Source organism: Platichthys flesus, chromosome 22, assembly GCF_949316205.1.
Source record: "Platichthys flesus chromosome 22, fPlaFle2.1, whole genome shotgun sequence".
Classification (NCBI taxonomy): Eukaryota; Metazoa; Chordata; class Actinopteri; order Pleuronectiformes; family Pleuronectidae; genus Platichthys; species Platichthys flesus.
Window position 1 is genome coordinate 712,869 of NC_084966.1, and position 22,634 is coordinate 735,502.

Below are 22,634 nucleotides of genomic sequence, written 5' to 3' on the forward strand. Positions count from 1 at the left end.
TTTATACATAGATATATATATACACATCGAGATCTATAGTTTAATGAGAACACATTTATAATGAATAATAAATAAACAGATTCAGTTTCAATGAGTAGATCCACGGCTGAAACCACTGACCCACTTCACCTGGTGGTTATCCAGCCTTTGACGGATGGATAGATGGATGGATGGATGGATGGATGAGTGGATAGATTGATAGATGGGTGGATGAGTGGATGGGTGGAGGAGTGGGTGGGCTCTCTGTCAGCGGCAGGTGCCTCCCTTTCCTCGTCCAAGGTGATCGTGTCCCAGTCAACAGGTGTCTCTGTCTTTTGAGGAACAGGTCGCGACCCAACTGGTTTTGAGATGACGACAAAAATCATCCATTTCCAGGTGAACGGGAAACTGGAGAAGGCCGAGTTTGGATCCGACTGCTCTGCTGAGGAGGTGACAGGTGAGAGGAGGTGGACGGAGCCTGAAGTCCGACCCCCCCCCCCCCCCGGTGATCCTCAACTCCTGATGTAGAGAAGTAGAGCTGCGTCTCTACAGCTGGCTGATTTGATGTGAGAGGAACGAGAAAAAGGAAAGTGAAATGAAAAGTGTGTGATGTATGAATAAAGTTTATTATTATTATTATCATAACTGTTTATCTGGTTGTTCATATTCAGTTGTTTGATTTGAGCAGCGTTAAGATGGAGGCATCATGAGCGAGAGAAGGTCTCCACAGTTTGAGTGTCTCACAGTAAATGTCGACCTTCAGTCTGAACAGGCTTTTAATTTAGATGACAGGCAGGATACACTAACAACATGTAACTAACACACACACACACACACTCACTCACTCACACAGACACACACACTCATTTGCTCAGGTCCCCCCCCCCCCCCCGGTGATCCTCAACTCCTGATGTAGAGAAGTAGAGCTGCGTCTCTAGAGCTGGCAGATTTGATGTGAGATGAACGAGCAAAAGGAAAGTGAAATGAAAAGTGTGTGATGGTTTCCTGCTGCTGACTCTGTGTGAGGACCCGACCTCCATCTGTGTGTGACAGGTCCTCAGGTCAAAGCTCTTTGTCCTCACAACACACTTCACCTTTGACTTGTCAACAGCGGGAGAAGATTAGAACACAGATAAATGTTACGATATGATAACAGCTCCGTGTTAGCAGATGGGACATGGACCAAAGAAATCACAGCAGACGTTAAAAGATGGTCTCAGTTGTTTGAGGAAGTTCTTCTCATGTTGAATCTACGAGCTGGAGAGTTGTGTAGACAGAGAGGGACTTGAACTGGTCTTACTGGTTCAGCCTCTGGTTCAGCCTCTGGATACATCACTGGTCTCATGACTCCTCTTCTGCCTCCAGGTCACTGAGGTCGTCCTCATGTCTCCTTCAGTCTTACTTCACTTTATCTCCTGTAATGAGATGAATAAATCAATGTGTCGTGACTCAGACTTTAGAGTTTCTCTGATGTTGATGTAACGGTGCTGAAACATCAGAGAAGATCCTGTTTTCACTGAAGCTGCAGAAATGATGAGATCTTTCTATGAGGAGAATAGAAGTCTCTGTCTCTGCTGACTGTTCCTGAGAATCCTGACTGTGTCTGTCAGATCTGTTCCGAGCGGCGGCGGAGGCGGGGCCTCACCACGTCCTGAAGATGTACAACAGAGAGGGAACCGTGATGAAGATCTCCCCCCGGCTGGAGGCCAACGGCAGGGAGTCGTACTACCGGCTGGAGGTGGTGGCGTCCGATCTGCAGGGTGAGATCTCCTGCTTCTCCTCTCGTAGAGTTTCTGTAGGAACCCTTTGGATCTAAGTGAGTTCTGCCCGTGTGTCTGCAGGAGTGGCGAAGGCCTCGGACCTGGACGACATGGAGCACAGGTGAGGTGGTCCTGAGCCCTGACTTCCTGCTGGTCTGTGTGCAGACGACTCACTGCTGTGTCCTGCCTGCGTCTCCAGGCTGCAGCAGCTGGAGATCAGAGTCCTCCAGGACGTGGGGGGGACTCCGGACACCATGAGCGAGCTGAAGAGCCACGTGGACTCGTTCAAGAGGAAGCTGGAGGTTCGTCTCATGTGATCCAGTGAACTCAGGAGAAACGACAGCTGGTCCTCCAGCTGCTGATCTGCACCACCACAGGGATCTTTAGACTATGACATGATTCCAAAGCTGCAGATATGGACATAGTTTCTCTATATTGTCATAACAATCTAATTTCTCTATCTATTTAATCTTGATAACAATAATAATAAACAAAGATAAAACCACTATAAAACCTGAGCTGAATGAAGTTGACGTCGTATGAGAAGTTGTTCCTCTCCTCTCAGAGCGTGGAGCACCTGAGCTGGATCGGTCTTTTCAAGGACGATAATGGAGACCAGCGTCTCGCCATGTCCCCCCCGAAGCCCAGGACGCCTCAGCTGAGCTCACAGGAGGAGCGCCAGAAGGTCCGCAGGAAGTTCCTCAACATCAGGTGACCTGGCACATCAAGAAGCTGGTCAACAAATGTAACGTCACAGGACACAGGAGCTGCAGCTGCTGTCTCTCTGTCTCTCTGTCTCAGTGTCTCTCTGTCTCTCTGTCTCTCTGTCTCAGTGTCTCAGTGTCTCTCTGTCTCAGTGTCTCAGTGTCTCTCTGTCTCTCTCTCTCCTCTGTCTCTCTGTCTCTCTGTCTCTCTGTCTCTCTGTCTCACTATCTCTCTGTCTCAGTGTCTCTCTGTCTTTCTGTCCCTCTGTCCCTCTGTCTCCTCCGTCATTCTGTCTCTCTCTCTCTCGTCTCTCTCCTCTGTCTCTCTGTCTCTCTGTCTCTCTGTCTCCTCTGTCTCTCTCTCTCCTCTCTCTCCTCTGTCTCTCTGTCTCTCTGTCTCTCTGTCTCCCCTGTCTCTCTCTCCTCTGTCTCTCTCTCTCCTCTGTCTCCTCTGTCTCCTCTGTCTCAGTGTCTCAGTGTCTCAGTGTCTCACTGTCTCTCTGTCTCCTCTGTCATTCTGTCTCTCTGTCTCTCTCTCTCCTCTGTCTCTCTGTCTCACTGTCTCTCTGTCTCTCTGTCTCTCTCCTCTGTCTCTCTATCTCCTCTGTCTCTCTGTCTCTGTCTCTCTGTCTCTGTCTCTCTCTCCTCTGTCTCTCTGTCTCTCTGTCTCTGTCTCACTGTCTCTCTGTCTCTCTGTCTCTCTGTCTCCGCGCTCTCCTCTGTCTCACTGTCTCTCTGTCTCTCTGTCTCTCTGTCTCTCTGTCTCTCTCTCTCCTCTGTCTCTCTCTCTCCTCTGTCTCTCTGTCTCTCTGTCTCACTGTCTCTCTGTCTCCTCTGTCTCTCTGTCTCTCTGTCTCCTCTGTCTCTCTGTCTCACTGTCTCCTCTGTCTCTCTGTCTCTACCCTCTCTCTCTCTCCTCTGTTTGTGTGTCATTGAAGTAAAAGATGTGTAAACGTCTGAAAGTCCCTCAAAGACCTTTGTGTTGTTTCTGTGGCAGCTCGCTGCAGGTGACTGAGGAAGTGAGGGAGCTTCTGAAGACTCCCATTTTTGACAACTGGTGAGAACACACACACACACACATACACAGACACACACACAGACACACACTCCTCTCTCACCTGATCTCCTGGTGTGCAGGCAGTGGGAGGAGGCGGAGATGCTGGTGCTCCTCCAGCAGATGTTCACCAGCCTGGACTTCCTGACGGCGTTCCACATCGAGCTGGAGGTTCTGCAGAACTTCCTGTTCGAGGTCTACTGCCACTACAACAACATCCCGTTCCACAACTTCCAGCACGGCTTCTGTGTCACGCAGATGGTACGACACACACACAGAGGAACCGCAGACCCACAAGTCATGTGTGAAGGCATCAGATCCCAGATGACCTGCTGTTTGTCTCGTGTGCAGATGTACGGCCTCATCTGGCTCACGGACGTCAGGAACAAGTTGGGAAGAACCGACCTGTTCATCATGTTGACGTCGGCTCTGTGCCACGACCTGGACCATCCCGGCTGCAACAACGTCTACCAGGTCCTGTCCCTGTTCTCCTCCTCTCCACCAGGGGGCTGCTTTCTAATCGAGTTGTGTGTCCACTCTTCTCCTCACAGATCAACGCTCAGACCGACCTGGCTCTGCGCTACAACGACATCTCACCGCTGGAGAACCACCACTGTGCCGTGGCCTTCGGGATCCTGGCCAAGGTACGAGGCACATGATGCACGTTCAGATATTAAACACAATTCATAAGCTACTGAGCAGCAGGAAAAGGTGTACAACCACAAACATGACTCAGCAAATACTCAGAATGAAATAATGACAGTTTCCAGAGTAAATGAAACGAGTTTCCGTTGCAGCCAGAGTGCAACATCCTGAAGAACGTGAGCAGCGAGCAGTACCGACACATCCGAGGAGGAATGATCAAGTACCACCTCTTCTTCTTCTTCTTCTTCTTCTTCTTTGTGTTCCTTCCTTGTTCCCTCACCTTCTCTCATGGAACGATTGTGTATGTGCAGATGTATCCTGGCCACCGACATGGCTCGACACAACGAGATCCTCAACAGGTTCCGCTCCATCCAGTCGGTGTTCGACTTCAGCAACAAGGAGCACAAGGAAGTGGTAAAGACGAGAACCTTGAACCTTCTGAAAGCTTCTGTCTCCATCACCTCATGGAAGCTCTCCCCTCTGATTGTGCGTCTCCAGCTGATGAACATCCTGCTGAAGGTGAGCGACATCTCCAACGAGGCGCGGCCGATGGCGGTGGCCGAGCAGTGGCTGGACTGTCTGCTGCAGGAGTTCTTCAACCAGGTGGGTGCTTCTCCTCACAGGAAGTGACTGGAAGCGTCTCAGACTAGTGGAGATCAGAGGAATCATCTCTCTGTGTCTGATTTAAACATCTGTACCATAGAACAGGAACTGGAAGGTGACAGAGGATTTCATTGTTTAATTCTCAGGACTAGGGAGAGCGTCCAGAATCAAACTCACAGGCTGATGGAGTGTTTGTGTTTGTCTCCCATTGGCAGAGCGACACAGAGAAACAGAAGGGACTTCCTGTCAGTCCCTTCATGGACAGGGACAAAGTCTCCAAACCGTCGTCTCAGACCAGCTTCATCCGGTTTGTGCTGCTGCCGCTGTTCAGTGAGCTCATCAAGCTGTTCCCCTGTCTGGAGGTGAGGCCTCACCGCCGCTCTACACAGAGCAACACACACTTCACTGAGTAGAGCTTCTTCACTATTCAGATTCCCTTTTTTATAAATGATTGTGCAGCAACATATTCTGGAGCCGGTGCGCACAGCCCTGGAATATTACTCTGTCATGGAGGAGGCCAGCAGAGACGAGGAGGCCCCCACGAAACCATGAGGAGGAGGAGGAGGAGGAGGAAGAAGAGGAGGAGGACGACGACGAGATGGTGCTCATTCTGTTCAGAAGTTTTTTTCCAGATTTATCCGTTTTATTCTTTGCATATTTTATTATAATAAAATAGAAAGTAGAAAAAGTAAATTTACAGGGACAATATACCACATGTGTTATTTGGCCTTTGTTTAAATGTGTGTTTGTGTTTGCAGCTCAGATTTGATTTGTTTCTACTTTAGATAAAAAGATATTAAATAAATGTGTTCTCTTGAAGAACAAACTCTTTTCATGTAGAAAAGTCAAGAATGTGAAACAAAGTGAGTTCTGTGAAAAGAAGAAGACAAAGAGAATCGTGTGGTTCATCGTCTGCAGATGAACTGGTGCAGTTTTATTTTTCCATCACTTCATTTACAAAAACAAAAAGTGCAAATGTCTGTTTCCTGTTGGATTCATGGATCTGATAAATATTAGAGTTTAGACAAATAAAAAACAAGCAGAGCTCAACACAACAGTGTGTTTCAGACAAAATGGACTTAAATTAAAGACGACAACAATAAATCTTCATTATATTTACACGGTTATTTAGTTCAGTACATTCTCTTTTAAAAACACAACCTTGATCGTGAGCTCGAGTGTTTTCTTCAGTTTTGATTCTAAATTCCCTCAAAGTTTCCAGTTTGGATGAAGCAGCTCTGATCCGTGGAGGTTAGAACAGGAGGAGTCACTACATGTGCAGTCGAGCAGCAGGAGACACACACATAGACACACACACAACTTTAAAGAGAAAGGTTTGTTCTTCATTATCTGTGGAGAAACACCAGCAGCTTCCTGGTTTTACTAAAGTTAAATAAAACTAATCTGACGACTCATTTAGCTTCAGAGTCGACAGATTTACTGGATCATCAGTTAATCATTTCAGTTTAAGTAACTTGAGCTTATTTTATCACGTTTGAAACAACTTGTCATCAAGGCCCCTGCTACACGTGGGAGATACTGGGTCGTCAGTTGACACCAGCAGGTTCACTGGTGGAGCTGGTTTGGCTCCAATATGAAGCTTTTGATTCTGACTTCCAGAAATGTGTCATCAGGTGAGAACTGGTGAAGATCTTATAATGGAGACAGATCCATCACCAGGGTTTTTATTCTGGATATTTAGGGACGGAGACATTCTGTGTTTCTGTTTGAGATGAAATCTGAGGAACTTTGTGAGGAAGAAAATTGAATTGAGCCGTTTTGTTTTGTGTTCAGAGAAAAACCTTCCAGTTGATTGAGAGACTGGAAAACAGATTATAATCTGGAGTGTCAGACTTTCTTCTTCCTCAGATTGTAAAGACGTTCTCGTTTGTAGCGATCCACACATCTGACCCGTGTGTGCGCAGAGGCCTTGATAATAAACATTAACATTTCTGCAGAGAATCAGACTAAATCACATTTAAGGCTTTTTTACCTTTTGACACAAAGAGATGACAGAAAGTGAAACAGAGCAGAGACGAGTGTCTCACGCTGGATTCAGGTCAAACAACACAAACGTGACTCATTCAAATGAACATCGATATGAACGTTAATATAAATATGGCAGCAACATGGAAATAACACAAAGTGCACCAGTCCCAAATGAACCAGGGTTACACAGTAAAGACAACATGGTCCCAGGACAGCTTGTTCTTCAGGAAGCATCGGTGACGCTCTCGTACCTTTTCACAAACCTACATATTAATTGATTGGAGATTAATTTATCTCATCTCGATCCTGAAATCTTCTCTTCAACAACACGTGAGTTTGTGCTGAGTCGTCACTAAACGCTGACTCATGGCTTCAGGTCAGTGGCTTCATTTTGAGATTATTAGAAATGATTTAACTTCTCCATGGGCGTGTGGTCGGTGATTGTTCTCTGAAGCTCCTCTAACAGATTTAAATACTTCAGTCTCAGCGTTTCCCTTGAGGGTCACTTTCTCAATGTGGTATTTAAACTAGCAGCACGAAAACAAACCATAGAAGAAGAAACTGACAATCAGGACGTTTGAAAATCCCTCCGACTCGTTTCCCTGCGTCTTCGGACGGTGAGGGTTTGAACTGTGTAAATATGAAAAGAAGAGTCCGTCCCAGGCGGCGTGGAACTGAAGACACGCCGGGGGGGGCGGGGACTTGCCTGTCAGGAGGTGGGGGGGGGCTTTACAGTAGCGTCGCACCGGGTTCACGTATCTACGCTCGTCTCCGCCTCTAATTGAACATGATGGACTCTGGATCCTGGTTCATCATCTGAGCCATGTGGCGCAGGACGTCCTTCTTGGTGATGATGCCGAGGAGACGCCTGTGGACAGGGGGGGGGGGGGGGGGAGTGGACGAGGTCAGAGGTCACTGGGACACTGGTGAAGGTAGTTAAACATTTGTTTGGCGAGTTCTCATTGGTTTCATGAGCGGTGCTCTTACCCGCTCCTGGTGACCAGACACTGGCGCAGCCCCAGCTTCCTGAAGATGTCCACCACGGTCTCCATGGGCGTGTGGTCGGTGACGGTGAAGGGGCTGAGGTTCAGGACGCGTCGCAGCTTCAGCGGCTGCGGGTTGCTGGCCGGCAGCTGCGGCGCGTCCTCGGTGAAGTAGACCACGGAGCTGCTCACCACGCCGTCCTGCTTCTGCCGGGCGGTTTCTGTTCGGAGGAGACATCAACACAACTCGAGTTTAGTTTTCTTGGACATTTAACCGCGTGAAAACCATTTCAAACTGGTTTGAGCGTCTTACTGATGGCGAGGGTGAGATCCCGGCGCTGGACGAAGCCGATCAGCCTCTCCGACTCCCGGGACACGACCACGGGGAAGCCGTTATAGTCCGTGTCTTTGATCAGCGTCTCCACGTCCTCCACCGTGGTGCTGTCCTGCGTGAGGACGGCCAGAGGAGGGTCGCTCCGGCGGGGCCGCATCACGTCGGTGGCCAGCGTGCGGTGGGTGAACTCGTCCCTCACGTCCAGGTAGGGGTATCCGTTCAGCTGGATGTGCGACTCGTAGATCCCCTCCTTCCCGAAGGCGTCGGCCACCCACTTGCTGGTGACGGCGGCCGCCATGAGGGGGACGATGTACTCCAGCCCCCCGGTGAGCTCGAACATGATGACCACCAGGGACACGGTCATCCTGGTGACTCCGCCTAGAGCAACGCCATGTCCACGGGTCAGATACAGGACATGGAGAAGATACAAGGTCAGCTCAGGTCTACTCACCCAGACAGGCGGCGGCTCCCACCATGGCGTAGAGGCCCGGGGTGACGCAGTCGGCACCGGGCCGGCACCAGTTCTTGAAGATGATCCAGTCGTGGTGGTGGTACGCCATCTGCTCCACTGCGATGCCGACGATCCGCCCGGCGATCGCTCCGACCGCCATGCTGGGGATGAAGAGACCCGACGGGATCTGGAGAGGAAGAGGAAACGTTTCAGGAACAGGACTGAAAAGAGAAATCTTCCTCCTCGTCTTCCTCGTACCGACCTTCATGCCGAAGGTGAAGATGGTGATGACGATCTTGAAGACCAGGGCGAGGGCGAGCTGCCACAGGGCGTTGTAGACGCCGGGGCCGGCCGGCCGGTCCGGGATGTCGTCCACCGGTCGACTCGTGTTGGGGTTGTTGATGTAGTCACAGAGCTGCGAGGACTCCAGAGCGCCGCAGTCGTTGAAGAGCTCGGAGATGAGCTCGCTGGTGCTGCGGCGGGTGTACGGGTTGGGGAACGCCAGCACGGCGGTGATCCCCGTCACCGCGATGACCTCCAGGACCGGGTACTTCCCCAGCTGAGTGGTCTTCCTCCGCCGGCACCAGGCGATGTTGGCGCGAATGAAGAGCGTCCCCCAGAGGCCCCCGAACACGCCCAGCAGGATGAAGGGCACCAGCTCGGCCATGTACCACGGCGTGTGGTACTCCACGTAGAACAGCACCAGCCGGCTGTTGCCAAACGGGTTGATGGCGCGCAGCGTGAAGGCAGCGACCAGCGCGGCGAAGAACGAGCGCCACAGAGTCTTCAGAGGGAAATAATAACTGACCTGCAGGAGAGAGGGACGAGCGGCCATGTGAGATCTCAACGACAGGATGTGGTGGAGGATCTCACCGCGGGACACCGGTCACCATGAAGCCATTAGAGGGCAAAGCCTGGTGAGCACTTTGCCTTTTCTGATGAAAAGCTTTTGAGTGTTTGAAGGAAAAACAATAAAACCTTTTTCTCTCCGACCTCTTGGACTCACCTCCTCCAGACTGAAGAGAACTCCTCCTATGGGGGCGCCGAAGGCCACCGACACTCCGGCTGCCGCGGCGGCTGATAAAACCTGATGGACACAGAAAAACAACTTGTACCTCGAGATGTTTCTTTACAGCTTTCACGTCTCAGATCAAAACCTCTGATCATTGCTTTCCTTTCGTACCTCTCGCCGCTTGCCCTCGTTCTTGCTGTACTTGGAGAAGAGGCTGCAGAAGAGGTTCCCGCAGCAGCACGCCACGTGGACCAGAGGCCCCTCCTTCCCCAGGCTGAGGCCGGACGACACCGCCAGCACCAGGGTCACCGTCTTTATCAGCAGGGTCCACTTCCCCAGGTAACCACGGATGATGAAGCCGCTGAGGATCGTCTTGATCTGAACAAACAACGATCACATCTCTTAGAACCAACATCTGATCTTCTACCTCTATGAACATCAGTCTGCTTCTCACCTCTGGGATTCCCGAGCCGCAGGCGTACGGAGCGAAGACTCGCACCAGGGACACGGCCATGAGGGAGAAGGACAGTGCCCACAGGACGTAGAGGAAGTAGTTCAGCAGGTAGGCTCCTGCTCCCTGGGACGGGGAGGAGAGAAGGTGTGTTTCTACATGTTGTGATAATTCAGATATTAAATACATAAAGGTGTGTTATTTGTGTTGTTTTATTTTGGCGAGGGCTGGGTCTCACATCAGCGTGGCCGGTCATCAGCTCCGCCCACTTCTGCCACTGGGGACACTTGTCTCTGTCTTCGAAGGTGGTCTCGTTGGACGTCCAGCAGCACTGCTCGTGGCTGTACCAGAAGGCCGACAGGCAGACGCCCTCCTTCAGGTCGGTCATCCAGTCCACCGCCAGGTCGATGACCCCGGCCAGCGTACCTGAGGAGAGCAGGAGGCGTCACGCGGTCGGCTGGTCCAGGATCAGTTCTGTCGTGTCTGTCTAATTACACATTTCTAAAGCCGCTCTGGGATTTAAAAAGTCTGATTTGAGACCAGGAGTGTTTTTGTGATACTGAACATTTGAGATGATTCTAAACATCTGTGTCATCACCAGTGTGTGGCTGACCTGAGAGCAGTCCGATGAGCAGCATCACCACCCAGCCCGACCAGGCGTCCAGCAGACTCTTGATCAGCTCCCAGAAGGACTCTTTACTCTTACTGGTGATCTGAGGACAAACCAGTGGACGTTACACTCTGATCAGTGGGGGTGTAATGGTCATCATGGCAGGGGAGCCCTGGTCCAACCTTGCGGTGTCGGTCTGTGTCTCTGGACTTCTCCCGGAGCCAGTCGATGGTGTGGAAGTCCTCGTACGTGCTCACGTCAGGAAACGGCTCGTCCAGGAAGTCCATCAGGTTCCCGGCGCCGTTCATCTCCTCTGTGGGCGTGGCACCGCTGGCGCCTGACACACACACACGGGGTTTACATACTGAGATCACATGACGCTGGTGATGTCAGTCTTCAACCACATGAAGACTTCATGGAGCCTTTAGATACTGATGATGTCATGAGGTGACATCATCACCCCCCCACAGCTCTGAAGAGAACACATGCTGGATGACATCATCTCTTCAAAGCTGCAGGAAACTGGATCATTCATCTCAGTTCTTCTGATCTTATTCTTCAATATGTGACAAATAATAATTACAAATGCAATAGAAATGTCTGTGAATATGTTTTATATGAAAAACCTGTGAATTTCAGATTGAAATCATTCAAAAGCACAAAAAGACTTTTTATTTTAACCTTTGAGAAGATCTTCAGTGTTTGAATAAAATGTATTGATCAGTTATTAGATTGATTAAAATCTCCTTTGTGAGATGAACTGATCAGATTTAAAGGAAATAAAGCAGCAACAATAATGTCCACTTAAATAAATAAATATGAACTTGATGATGATGATCTGAAACTTGTCAGGATCGTAGATCAGATATTTAAATGGTTATAAACGAGCTTTGATTCAAACTCAATCAGAACGAACGCATGAAATAAATCTGACATTAGCCATGTTTACGTTAGCATGCTAAGCTAGCTGTAGCATTAGCATCTCCTGCTGCAGCTCCGCAGAAGACAGAGTTTTACCTTCTTCTCCGGCCTCCATGTTTCCGTCCGGCCCGCAGATACAGATATCAACACGCTGATAATATAATCAACACGTTAAATAAAGCGGAACATCGCTGCTTTTTATATTTGCACGTTATTAGAGCGCAGCAACGTCACAGCTAGCCTCAACAGCTGCGAGACGTCTCGCGAGAGGTGGGAAGTCTCGCGGTGGTATTTAATGGACACAAAGATCGTCTGTGATAGAGAGGACTCACCCGACAAGTAAAATCCACAGACAAGTATCAAGAGTATATTTATTATAAAGAAAAAACTAATTTAGGGCTACTAGTTACAGAAAACGATATAACATAATGTAACATAACATGTATAAAACAATCAGAGAAAACTGAAGAGTTTCCAGATTAAACTTTAATAATACTTCTCAAGGGTGAAGATGTGATTCAGAGGGAAGTTTTATTAGAAGTCAGAAGTAAAAACGATGATTAATAACACGGGGTTGAATATTACAAATATTATTATAAATTGCTTCCACTCCAAACATAAATACTATTGGTGTAATAAAATGGCTCTGGTGTACCACAGCGCCCCTCAGTGGCCGAGGCAGCTCATCACAGTTTCTTGTGCTCAAACAGCTTCTTCCAGGAGGGCATGATGTATTTATATATAACCTCTATCTGGAGAAAACACAAAGAGAAAAGACATTAACTGTGATGACAAATACAGACCCACAATCTAACATCAACTAAAATACTTAAAAGGTTGACACAAAAAAGTTTGTTCTGTAGCAATAAACTACAAATTCCATAAAACTGATGAGAACATAAAGCTACTGGTCTATTCGAGTTGGAACCATGAGAGTGAACCATCACTGACCTGCTCTGACCTCTTCACCCCGTATCTGAGGAGCGTGGCCTGGTGCTCGCTGTTATGGAACAGGATGTCAAAGGTCACCTCCCGACCCATCATGTCGTCGATGGCCGGCTTCACCACGGTGTGGAAGTCTCGGGCCGGGAACGAGTCGTCCAGCATGTTGCTGACCTGTCACAAGACGACAAAGAGCATCTTACATCTGTGTGTGTGTGTGTGTGTCGTTTTCACAGTGCACATCTGACCATGTGTCCTCAGTGTCTTGGTGTGTGTGTGTGTTACCTTGTATTTCTTCCCCAGCATGTCCAAAGGATCAAGTTTGACCTCTGACCTCAGAGCTCGGCCAAACAGTGGCAGCTTCGCGTCTGAATCTGACAAACAAAAAAACAAAACAACTCTAAAAATCCTCCTGAAAAGTAAAGTTTAAACTTGAAAAGTAAAAAATATAAAGAAGATGAAGTGAAGGATGAGGTGTGGTGCCCGACCTCGACATGTGAGGTGAGCCACGTAGGGAACGCCGTCCCTCTCCCCGTAGTACACGGCGAAGTGAGAGAAGTACTTGTTCCTGGGATACTCCACGATGTCGCCAGGGAACAGCTGAGGGTGAGAATGATCCTGAGGTCGACAGAGAGAAATCAGAACGTCTCTGAAGGGCTTCGATGTTTCATCACACACATGTTTAACTCAACCGGTATTTCTCATATATATATATATGTATTTGTTTTAAGACTTCAAACTTAAGAGAATCTTCCCTCTAATAATCCACAAGTGAGTTCAGCAACTCATTCTTGTTTCCAAATGTTAAATCGATGAAAAGTCGATGGAGTCTGGTTCAGATCTTTCTTTTCCCACATTACGTGTTTGAATGAGTCACTTTTGGCTCGTTCTCATGAATTCAAGATTTTTCACATCTTGCCTTCAAAACATCAGGAACTTATTTACCAGCATGAATAAACCCACTGGTTACACAAAATGATAAATAACAACAAAACAGTTAATCCGTTAAAATAAAACTATAAAACCTACATCTGAATTTAATGTCACTCACCAGACCCATGATGGAAGATGTCGTTCTTTGTCGCTTCTGATATTAAACTCACACAGACACACACACACACAGGGATACCACCTGATTTACATACAGTCTGTCACGGTCACAGTCGACTGCCCTTGGTTCTCCCCACCCTCACTATCTGTTGTTGTGTTATTGTGATGTTGTGTACATCTTCACTGCAGGTGTGTTGGTGCAGGTCGCAGGTCGATGTGATTCCTCAGGGACGCTCCTGCACTTTCTCTCTTTGTGCTCCAGATGTTTTGACCTCTGAGCAGCGGAGGTCACTTGGTGACCTCCACCCTCCTCCACCTCTGGGCGTGACGCAGGTGCTTCCTTCAGTGGGAGGTGAAAAGAGGAAGTAGATCCATTTAACTCATTACTGAGTCATTTGATCCAGAATAGATATGAGAACAAAGAACCCTCCGAGTTCTTTCTGTTTCATATTTATTTTCTGAAATTTCACAAAATTATCAAAACTCATCAACAATAACAACAACAAAAGAAGAAAAGAGAGCGTTTGTCAAATATAATGTTTTTAATGTTGAACATTTCTAAGTCTGATAAATTCACAGTTTCCACATTGAGATGTTTTTAACGAGGCAGATTTCTGAGCCTGAACGAGAAGCGACTGAATCTGTCAACACGAGGAAACTGACATCAGAGTCGGTTTAAAAACACGACAACAAAACTGAAAATAATCAAATCCACTTCAGATCCTCGGAAGAAGAAGATCCACCAACGTGAAGCATCCACATTATTAAAATATATTTTATCTGCAGGAGCAAAAAATAAAGATTTCAGTTCAGATCCTTGTTGATTCTGTGAAATGAAGAAAAGTTTCAAACCTGGAGTTTTGTTCACTGCATTGTGCGTGTGAGTTTGTGCGTGGGTTGCACACGTGCACACACCCACACACACTCACACGTGCACGGTAATGCCCCTGTATAAAGTCAGTGCAGCATCAGTCTGTCAAAGGCACCTGAGATTAACTCCAACCTGAGCTGGAGGTTCACCAGTGTTTACACAACACACCCACACACCCACACCCACACACACACACTCGTCTCTAGCTGTGCTCCTGTCCCTGACTCTCGCTCTCCTGTCCGTCTCCGCTCCAGCTGAGGCCGTTGACGGGGGCGTGCTTGTCCCAGCTGTCCGTGTTGTGGCCGTGTTTCCTCTGGTGCCGCTTGTAGTTGTCCCAGTGACCGGTTGTGTAGTCGCACTCGGCGCAGGCGTACGGCTTCTCGCCCGTGTGCCGCAGCATGTGCCTCTTCAGGTTCATGCTCTGGTTGCACGAGTAGCCGCAGACGCCGCAGTGGAAGGGCTTGGCGCCCGAGTGGATGCGCTCGTGCCGCCGCAGGTTGGCCAGGTTGCCGCAGGCGTAGCTGCAGGACGGGCACTGGTACGGCTTCTCGCCCGTGTGCACGCGCATGTGGCGCTTCAGGTTGTCGAGGTGCGAGGAGGTGTAGGAGCAGTGGGGGCAGCGGTGGGGCTTCTCCTCGGAGTGGGTGTGGGCGTGGCGGGCCAGGTGGTTGGGGTAGTGGGACAGGAAGGGGCAGTGCGGGCAGCGGTACAGCTTGGTGCCTCGCTGACCTCGCCGGGATCCTCGGGACTCGGGGGGGCCGCAGGGGGCGGAGCCATCTTTAGACAGAGAGTCCAGCGAGCAGCGCCGACACACCTGAGGAACAGGAGCAGAGGCGTCAGAGGAGGAAGGTCACGAATCTACCGGGGCACACGGTGGGTCTTTGTAAACAGAAGCAGTACCTGTCCTCCGTCCCCGTCCCCCTCGCCGTCCGCCTTGTCCCCGTCCAGGTCGGCCTCCTCCAGGGTGAGGCCACACAGCCGGCAGCAGAGGGGGAACAGGAGCACAGGCAGCGGGGCCGAGGGGGAGCCCAGGGCCCCCAGCGTGTGGAGGAAGCCCGAGTCCTGGGACACTCGCAGCGTCAGGTCCGACACCACTGCAACAAGAAGACGTTCATTCAGGACATCAGGTTTATTCAGTCGGCTGTGATCTTTAAACATTAACAAGAAACGTGTCCTTCATCTAAATCTCACATTATTTCAAATATCAAACAGTAAATCATCTCCTCTGGTTCTTATTCACACTTCAGAGTAGGAGCGTGTTTCACTCTGAGTTGAAGTTGTGTCTGAATGTTCCTCAGATCAGTTTCAGGTCGATAGTCAGTCGACCAGGAAATTTCTCTTCCTCATTTCTTCAAGTCTTTCGTTTTCAACTGGTCGTTTCCTCTTTTCTTATTTAACTGTTTAAATGTGTTCATGACGTTTCTCTTCAGGCAGATCATAAATCAGTAAAGTTGAACCTTTCACCTTCTTCAGTTTCAGCGTTGTTCTTTTTCCGCCTCCCTCGTCGTTTCTCCTTCTCTCTCCTCTGAGGCCTCTCCTGCGTGTGCATGCGCTGGTGCCTCCGCAGGTTGCCCAGGGAGCTGCAGGCGTAGCTGCAGGTGAGGCAGCGGTACGGCTTCTCCCCGGTGTGCGTGCGGGCGTGGCGCTGCAGGTTGACCAGCTGGGCGGAGGCGTAGGGGCAGACGGGGCAGCGGTACGGCTTCTGGCCGTCGTGGGTCTTCATGTGGCGCTTCAGGTGGTTGGAGTAACGCGTGGTGAAGCTGCAGAGCGAGCACGAGTACAGCTTCGCCGGGACGTCGCCCGTGGCGTCCGTCTTACCGAGGCTCCTCCTCTTCCTGTCAGAGCGCCCGCCGAGGGAGGCGTCCAGCAGGTTGGACACCGGGGACGAGTCGATGGACGCTGCGTGGTGGACGCCTTCCTCGCAGCTCAGGCAGTAAAGCTCCACCCCCAGGTCCAGACCCACGCCGAGATCCAATCCGGCCCCCAGAGGCGTGTCTCCCAGCAGCTGACCACACCCCCTACAGGAGAGGAACGCTGGGAACGAGTCCGCCGGGGCGGAGGGGTCGTCCTCCACGCTCAGAGAGAACACCGTCATACCTGAGGAGGGACACACGCCACAGGTCACCACACGCCCACTGTCCATCAAGGCTGGTGCAGAGCTGTCCATCAACAGATTGTTGTAGTGTGTGTGTCTGTGTGAGTCTGTGTGTGTCTCACCAGTGTCTCTTTCCAGCCCCATGATCTCAGAGTCTCCGAACTCCAGATCTCCGCTAAGCAGGAAGTCGCTCTCCAGCACCAGGCAGCTCGGCTCACACACCACAGCCCCATCCTCCGACTCCACTGAACGCACACAGACACACAAACACACACTTCATGATCACTTTCATTTTAAAGACTTTTAAACACGTTACCTAAATAACAATGAACCCAGAGGGAAGATCCAGTTTTTCACAAAGACTGAAAACTCAAACAAAACCTTTGTGTGTTACTGTGAGTCTGCTTCACTGGTACAAGTCGTACAATTACACTTTTCATTTGTATTCGTGTCAGTCAAAAGTTTTTATATTAACAAGTAAAACAAATTACAGTCAATGAGTAAATTCACACAATTATTTTCATTACTGATCAACTAGAAATGTTCATAAAATGTTAAGACATGAAGAAAAAGAGCTTTTGAAATGTTTGATTGAATTTAATTGTTGCTGCTTCTTTCTCTTCTGACAGAACTGGAATCGTGGGAGTGTTGAGTTTAAGGGTGGTTTCACAGTTTAAGGATTCGTGCTGAGGGGGAGTAAAGAAGAAGAGGAGGAGGAGGAGAGGAAGCAGAGGAAATCAGTGAGGATGAGATAAGTGCAGAGGAAGAGGAGGAGGAGGAGGAGGAGGAGGAAGAGGAACAAAGCCGACAGAGTCAGGAAAGGGAGGAGAAGTGAAAGAAAGGATGAGAAACACGACAGATATTTACTGAGCTTAAAAAGCTGCTCGAGCATTTTCACATCAACAACCACAGGACGATAGCACAAAGGAAGTGTCTCTGAAGAACACAACCAACAACACAAACACACACGACACAACTGGTCAGTCATAAACTCCCCCCCCCCCCCAGCACTGAGTCGAAGGTGCGTTCAGGCACATCGCCGAGCGAAGGTCACCAGAGTGTTTTGTCGTTGATCTGAAGCAGCGGCAGCCTGACGGAGACGGGACACACTTCTGTTCCCGAGCTTTGTTTACTGTGTGTGTGTCTGTGTGTGTGTGTGTGTGTGTGTGTCTCTTTGTTACAGTACGGATGTAACGAGTAGAACAAGCTCGTTGAGAATGACCCAAAGAAGAACCGGTGGAGTTCTGGTTCTGGGTGAATGGGCGGATCCAGGAAGTCTCTGTCTCTAACGTGGTGAGATGTGGTGGAAGCTCACCAGGCACCTCCTGTCAATCATGAACACCAGCCAGGTCTGAATGTCACATGACATCATGTGTTCTGTGGAGCTGCAGGTTCTCCTGGTGTCAACAGAGCCACGAGCTCAAACTGGGATTTGAACCAACGCACTCGTGACAGAAGTGAAGTGAAAACACAGCCGATGAATGTGAGACAGGAAGCGAAGGAAGAAAGAGGGGAAGGAAAGGAGGGAGGGGAGGAGGGGTCAGGTAGAGGCCTCTGAAGAGGAAGAGAGGAAGTGGAGAGTCAGTCAGGATGAGATAACACACAGTAGTCTTCCTCTCTCACAGACAATGAGGAAGAGGCCGGGGACACGTTCAACCCGTCACACGACTTCTCTCCGGCTGTTCCAAGAGCCGCTGGAGCTGCTGGTGGAAGAGTGGAGTGACCACGAGAGAAGAGACAGAGAGAAAAAGAGAGAGAGGCAGAAATAGAGAGAGGAGAAACAGAAAGAGACAGAGAGAGAGAGAAGAGAGACAGAAAGAGAGAGACAGAAAGAGAGAGAGAGAAGAGAGACAGAAAGAGAGAGAGAGAGAGAGAAAGAGAGAGACAGACAGTAAAAGACAGAGACAAAAAGAGACAGAGAGAGAGAAAGAGACACTTCCTCAAACTCAAGGCTCCATGGTGGAGCTCACAGACACGTGATCCAGCCGCACACAGCTGGAGGACACACACACACACACACACACACACACACTCACGTTTCACCGGCTGCGGGTTGGACTGCTTCCTCCGCGGCATCCTCCTCGGCTGTGTGCGGCCCGGGTCGTGCGGGGCCTGCGGGGGGAGACGCCACTCGGTGTGCGGGGCCCGGTGCGGTGCCTCGGTCCGTCAGTCAGCCTGGCAGCCAGCTAACTGAGAGGCATCATCATCACCTCCTTCCTCTTCCTCTTCCTCCGGCGGACAGCGGGGGTGTCATCGCGGCCGACTACTCCCTGGAGCAGAGTGCACACGGAGCGCAGGAGCCATTAACACACAATAAACCTGCTTTAACACGCAATAAACTACACAACACGAGCACTTCCGGCTGCGTTCAGAGTTTAAATCACGTCACGCCCACTTAAACCACTTTAAAGCCACGCTACGGTTCAGTCTTTGTTATTGTTTCGCAGCAAATAGCCGGGGCCATCTTGCTAGCAGGCTAGCTAGCCGGCTAAGTTAAACATAGGAAACCGAGGCGCAGTGGGAGCTTCAGAGCGGACACGTGCTTCCTGTCGGTAGTCGTCGGTTGTCCGGTCAACGCACCTGTGATGAAACCGGTGGAATCCTCTCGGTTCCGGAGGAAACGTCGCTCGAGCTTTTAAAAACAATCTTTTGTTGCTGCTACACGCCGGGTCCGGGCTCCTGGTGACGTCACGGCCAGCCGCACAGGACCCTGGGACTTGTAGTGTTTTCAAATCTAAAGGGACCATTTGTCTTCTTTGAAATTAACTTTAAATCCACAGATTCACAAATAAAAACGTATTTATTACTGTTATGATTTACATTTATATGTGGCTATAATCTGTCCAATATTCAGAGGCAAAGAGCAACCTGAAGAATGTACACAACATTATTTATAATAAACTACGAACAACTTATAGTACACATTTTAAGATATTATTTATTTATATTCATTTAAAATCTATTTTTAATAATAGAATAAAATAAAAGTAACATGTTCATGTATACAATATAGTGTATTGAAATATTTACATAAGCACATTGGAGATTGTATTATTTTATTCATAGATTGTATTGTGTTAACTCAAATAGTGTTAAAAATAAAAACAGTTCTATATGATGCTTTGTAAGCTTGTTTAATATCATTAAATATGACTGTAAATATAACACAATAGTAAGTGGGAAGTTTACAACAAAAAGAAAATACATAAATCAACTACACGCGTGTCAGTTTCTTCTTGATTAATGTGTCATTGTGTTTATGATAGAGAACTAATAACATATTTAAAAGGTCTATCCTGGGTTCTCGTTCTCTATTCGTTCAGTCATCATTGAAACGTACGGGATTATAAAAAGCAACTTGGATTTAGACGTTTGAGACGATCAGAAGTTCATCAGGGACTCGAACTCGTCGATCCTCTGTTTGGTGTTTCCTCGGCGGATCCTCCGGTACGACACGGTCTTGTACTTCGCTGACTGCCGGCTGCCGCTCTTCTTGTCGTCCGCCTCTACGTTCATATCCGGGGAGCTCTGACCTCCGACCTCTTGGGCTCCTTCGCCCTCCTTCACTTCCATCGCCGGGCTCTGGTTCTGACCGAGCTTGTTGCTCTCACGTCCGGTTTCCACAGACGCCTGAGGAGCAGCGTCCATCTCAGTCACGTTGTTCTCCAGCTTCAGACCTGAGGTCGCCAGATCTGGAAACACAAACATCATCATGTGACCTTCATGTCCAACCTGGTATCAATCAGTTGTTCATCAGCAGACGCCTGCTGCTGTCCGGTGTGTGCATGATGTCATCCCTGTGGAATTTTAATTACATTTTAATGAATGAACTCTCTGACCGGAATCTTCCAGCCAATCATAGCTGCAGTTACATAACCTCGTCTCTACACTGTAAAACTAAACCAAGCTCTCACAGCAGAAACAACATTTTAGACGTAAAGGAAGGCGGAGCCTGTGGAGCAGCAGGGGGCGGGACATGATGTATGAACTCTGCTGTTGTTGTTTACAGCTCCTCCACACCGGGGTCGGCCCTCATCACCAGAAGATCTGGAATCTCCTCGTGTTTCCGAGTTGAGGTCTTCGTCCTCATCCTGAGATGTTTGTGTTCTTCCAGTTTCACGTCCATCACTTCCACTCACTCTCTGGGACGCTTCCACACATTGTCCTGCTGGTGTCTCACGTGGACTCACTCTGACATGTCACAGGAAAACCTCCAGAACGTTTGAGGAACACGTCTGAACACAGTTTAATTTGAGTTGGAGCTCAGAGTAAGAATCAGGAACTGACCTGTGAGTGGTTCAGGGGACGTCTCTGCTGGGGACGTCTCTGCTGTCTGTCTCAGGTCCAGGCGAGCGTCCTCAGGATGAAGACTCGTCTCTGCAGATTGAGTCCAAGCGTCGGAGCTGCTCAGTGAAACCTCCTCAGAGTCTTTGTCCATGTCCGGTGATGTGAGACAAACGTCCTCACTGTTCTGTCTGCCAGAGTCTGTCTCTCCCTCTCTCCTCTCGTTCTCTGGTCTCACTCCATCATGACTCAGTGTTTCAGTGGAGCCAAGTGATGAAGATGAAGATGAATCTGACTCTTCACCGTGTTTTATTTCTTCATCAGTTGTTTCCTCGTTCAGCTGATTTTCTTCTTCTGTATTTTCATCTTGGTCTGATGTAGTCTTCACCTCTTTCTCCTCCTCTTCTTCTTCAGCCTCTTCTTCCTCCTCTTCTTCACCATCATTGTCTTGTTTTCCCTTCTCCTCCTCTTCTTGTTCCTCAGCATCATTTTCTTCTCCTCCACCATCTGGTTCTTTATTTACTTTCTCTTTTTCCTCTTCATCTTCTTCCTCCATCTCTTCTTCTTTTTCAGTGTGATGTATCTCTCGTGGCTTTTCTTTCTCCTCTGAATCTTCCTCATCTTCATCCACTGTCTCATTGTATTCTTCCACCTCCTCTTCCTCCTTTTCTTCCTCCACTCTGTCATACGTACCTACTTCCCTCACCACCTCTTTTTCTTCTGTTTCCTCTCCCTCCATCTGTTCTTCTATTACCTCAGCCTCCTCTACCTCATGTCTATCCATCTCTTTCTCTCCTCCATCATCCCAACTTTCTTCATTCATCACCTCATCCTCCTCCTCCTTCCCTGTCTGCCTCTGTTCTTCATTTTTCTCCAGCTCTTCTTCTTCATCCCCACTCTCTATCCTCCTCTCCTCTTCCTCAGCGTCCTCCCTTCTTTCTTTTTCTTGTTGTCCTCCAGGCTTCTCTTCATTTCTTTCTTCCTCCGCTTCAGCCTCATCTTCCTTTTCTTTCTCCCTCAGTTCTTCCTCCACCTCATCTTTACAGTTTCCTTTCCCCTCGTGTTTGTTCTCTTTCTCACACTCCACCTCTTCCTTCTCTTTTTGATCCTCTCTTTCTTCTTCTACACATCCCTCATCCTTTTCTTCTTTGTCCCCCAGCTCCTCCTCATCTTTTGTCGTCACCTCTGCTTGCGTTTCCTCCTCCTCATGTGTGTGTCCTTCGTCTCCTCCTTGTTCCACCACTTTTCCTCCTCTTTGAAAATCCTCATCCTTCTTTGCTTCCTTGCTCTCATGTTTATCATCCTCTTCATCTCCTTGGACACCTTCTTTCACCTCTTCCTCATCTGATGCTGTAGCCCCGTCATCCTCATCTTCATCAGGCCTCTCCCTGACTGCGTCCCCTCGTTGGACCGAAGACAACATGGGCTCCATCGTGTCCTCTAAAGACAGAATGTCTCCAAACAGCCCGACGGCCTGAATCACCCGAGACACGATGGAGTTCGCCTCCAGGTCCAGGAGATCAGCAGGCGTCCACCAGCTCGCCATCCTGAGCCGGAACTGTTTCTTCTTCTCTGCTTCAACTTCTCGCTTTGTTGAAAATATCAAACCTCTTGTGTGTAAAGTGAAAACCTTCACACTCATCCAGTGAAGGATTTGGTAAATGCTGATCGGCAGAAACCAGCAGCACGCGTCACTTCTCAGTCCGGTGACCTGGAGGTTTTCAGCCTCATGGATGTTTGTGTAAGACTTTAATCTCCCAGCTGGGATCTCACGTTCTCCTTCGCTTCACTGGAAAGAAACAACACACACACGAATAAAGAGATCCTGTTTTACACTGAAAAGAAACTCACAAAACTCAAATACAATAACTTCATTTCATCACATACGTCTTTGGC

At 49.0% G+C, this 22,634-nt stretch overlaps 5 protein-coding genes across 5 annotated transcripts; 1 reads left to right on the forward strand and 4 right to left on the reverse strand.

Annotated features, from left to right (window-relative positions):
- Nucleotides 1-233: 233 nt before the first annotated feature.
- On the forward strand, nucleotides 234-5,448 carry LOC133933308 (high affinity cGMP-specific 3',5'-cyclic phosphodiesterase 9A-like). Its single transcript, XM_062380319.1, has 14 exons — nucleotides 234-436; nucleotides 1,590-1,739; nucleotides 1,821-1,860; nucleotides 1,939-2,041; nucleotides 2,305-2,450; nucleotides 3,441-3,500; nucleotides 3,581-3,758; nucleotides 3,849-3,971; nucleotides 4,049-4,141; nucleotides 4,295-4,362; nucleotides 4,454-4,556; nucleotides 4,641-4,745; nucleotides 4,961-5,107; nucleotides 5,205-5,448. Exons 1-14 carry the CDS (start codon nucleotides 349-351, stop codon nucleotides 5,295-5,297), a joined length of 1,497 nt encoding a protein of 498 aa, XP_062236303.1. The 5' UTR covers nucleotides 234-348; the 3' UTR covers nucleotides 5,298-5,448.
- Nucleotides 5,449-5,641: 193 nt separating this feature from the next.
- clcn4 (chloride channel, voltage-sensitive 4) lies at nucleotides 5,642-11,757 on the reverse strand. The gene is made up of 12 exons (XM_062380860.1): nucleotides 11,593-11,757; nucleotides 10,758-10,912; nucleotides 10,579-10,678; nucleotides 10,204-10,391; nucleotides 9,969-10,091; nucleotides 9,686-9,892; nucleotides 9,509-9,589; nucleotides 8,765-9,310; nucleotides 8,503-8,689; nucleotides 8,031-8,429; nucleotides 7,722-7,938; nucleotides 5,642-7,602 (listed from the first exon to the last, which is right to left on the reverse strand). Exons 1-12 carry the CDS (start codon nucleotides 11,609-11,611, stop codon nucleotides 7,512-7,514), a joined length of 2,313 nt encoding a protein of 770 aa, XP_062236844.1. The 5' UTR covers nucleotides 11,612-11,757; the 3' UTR covers nucleotides 5,642-7,511.
- Nucleotides 11,758-11,850: 93 nt separating this feature from the next.
- On the reverse strand, nucleotides 11,851-13,633 carry plaat1l (phospholipase A and acyltransferase 1-like). The gene is made up of 5 exons (XM_062380861.1): nucleotides 13,490-13,633; nucleotides 12,927-13,056; nucleotides 12,724-12,812; nucleotides 12,448-12,612; nucleotides 11,851-12,248 (listed from the first exon to the last, which is right to left on the reverse strand). Exons 1-5 carry the CDS (start codon nucleotides 13,496-13,498, stop codon nucleotides 12,183-12,185), a joined length of 459 nt encoding a protein of 152 aa, XP_062236845.1. The 5' UTR covers nucleotides 13,499-13,633; the 3' UTR covers nucleotides 11,851-12,182.
- A 378-nt stretch (nucleotides 13,634-14,011) lies between these two features.
- On the reverse strand, nucleotides 14,012-19,183 carry LOC133933800 (zinc finger protein 513-like). Its single transcript, XM_062381024.1, has 6 exons — nucleotides 19,035-19,183; nucleotides 18,491-18,724; nucleotides 16,577-16,699; nucleotides 15,824-16,456; nucleotides 15,260-15,453; nucleotides 14,012-15,173 (listed from the first exon to the last, which is right to left on the reverse strand). Exons 2-6 carry the CDS (start codon nucleotides 18,528-18,530, stop codon nucleotides 14,562-14,564), a joined length of 1,602 nt encoding a protein of 533 aa, XP_062237008.1. The 5' UTR covers nucleotides 18,531-18,724; nucleotides 19,035-19,183; the 3' UTR covers nucleotides 14,012-14,561.
- Nucleotides 19,184-19,572: 389 nt separating this feature from the next.
- On the reverse strand, nucleotides 19,573-22,399 carry LOC133933231 (cilia- and flagella-associated protein 251-like). The gene is made up of 2 exons (XM_062380178.1): nucleotides 20,742-22,399; nucleotides 19,573-20,146 (listed from the first exon to the last, which is right to left on the reverse strand). Exons 1-2 carry the CDS (start codon nucleotides 22,378-22,380, stop codon nucleotides 19,836-19,838), a joined length of 1,950 nt encoding a protein of 649 aa, XP_062236162.1. The 5' UTR covers nucleotides 22,381-22,399; the 3' UTR covers nucleotides 19,573-19,835.
- Nucleotides 22,400-22,634: the final 235 nt, after the last annotated feature.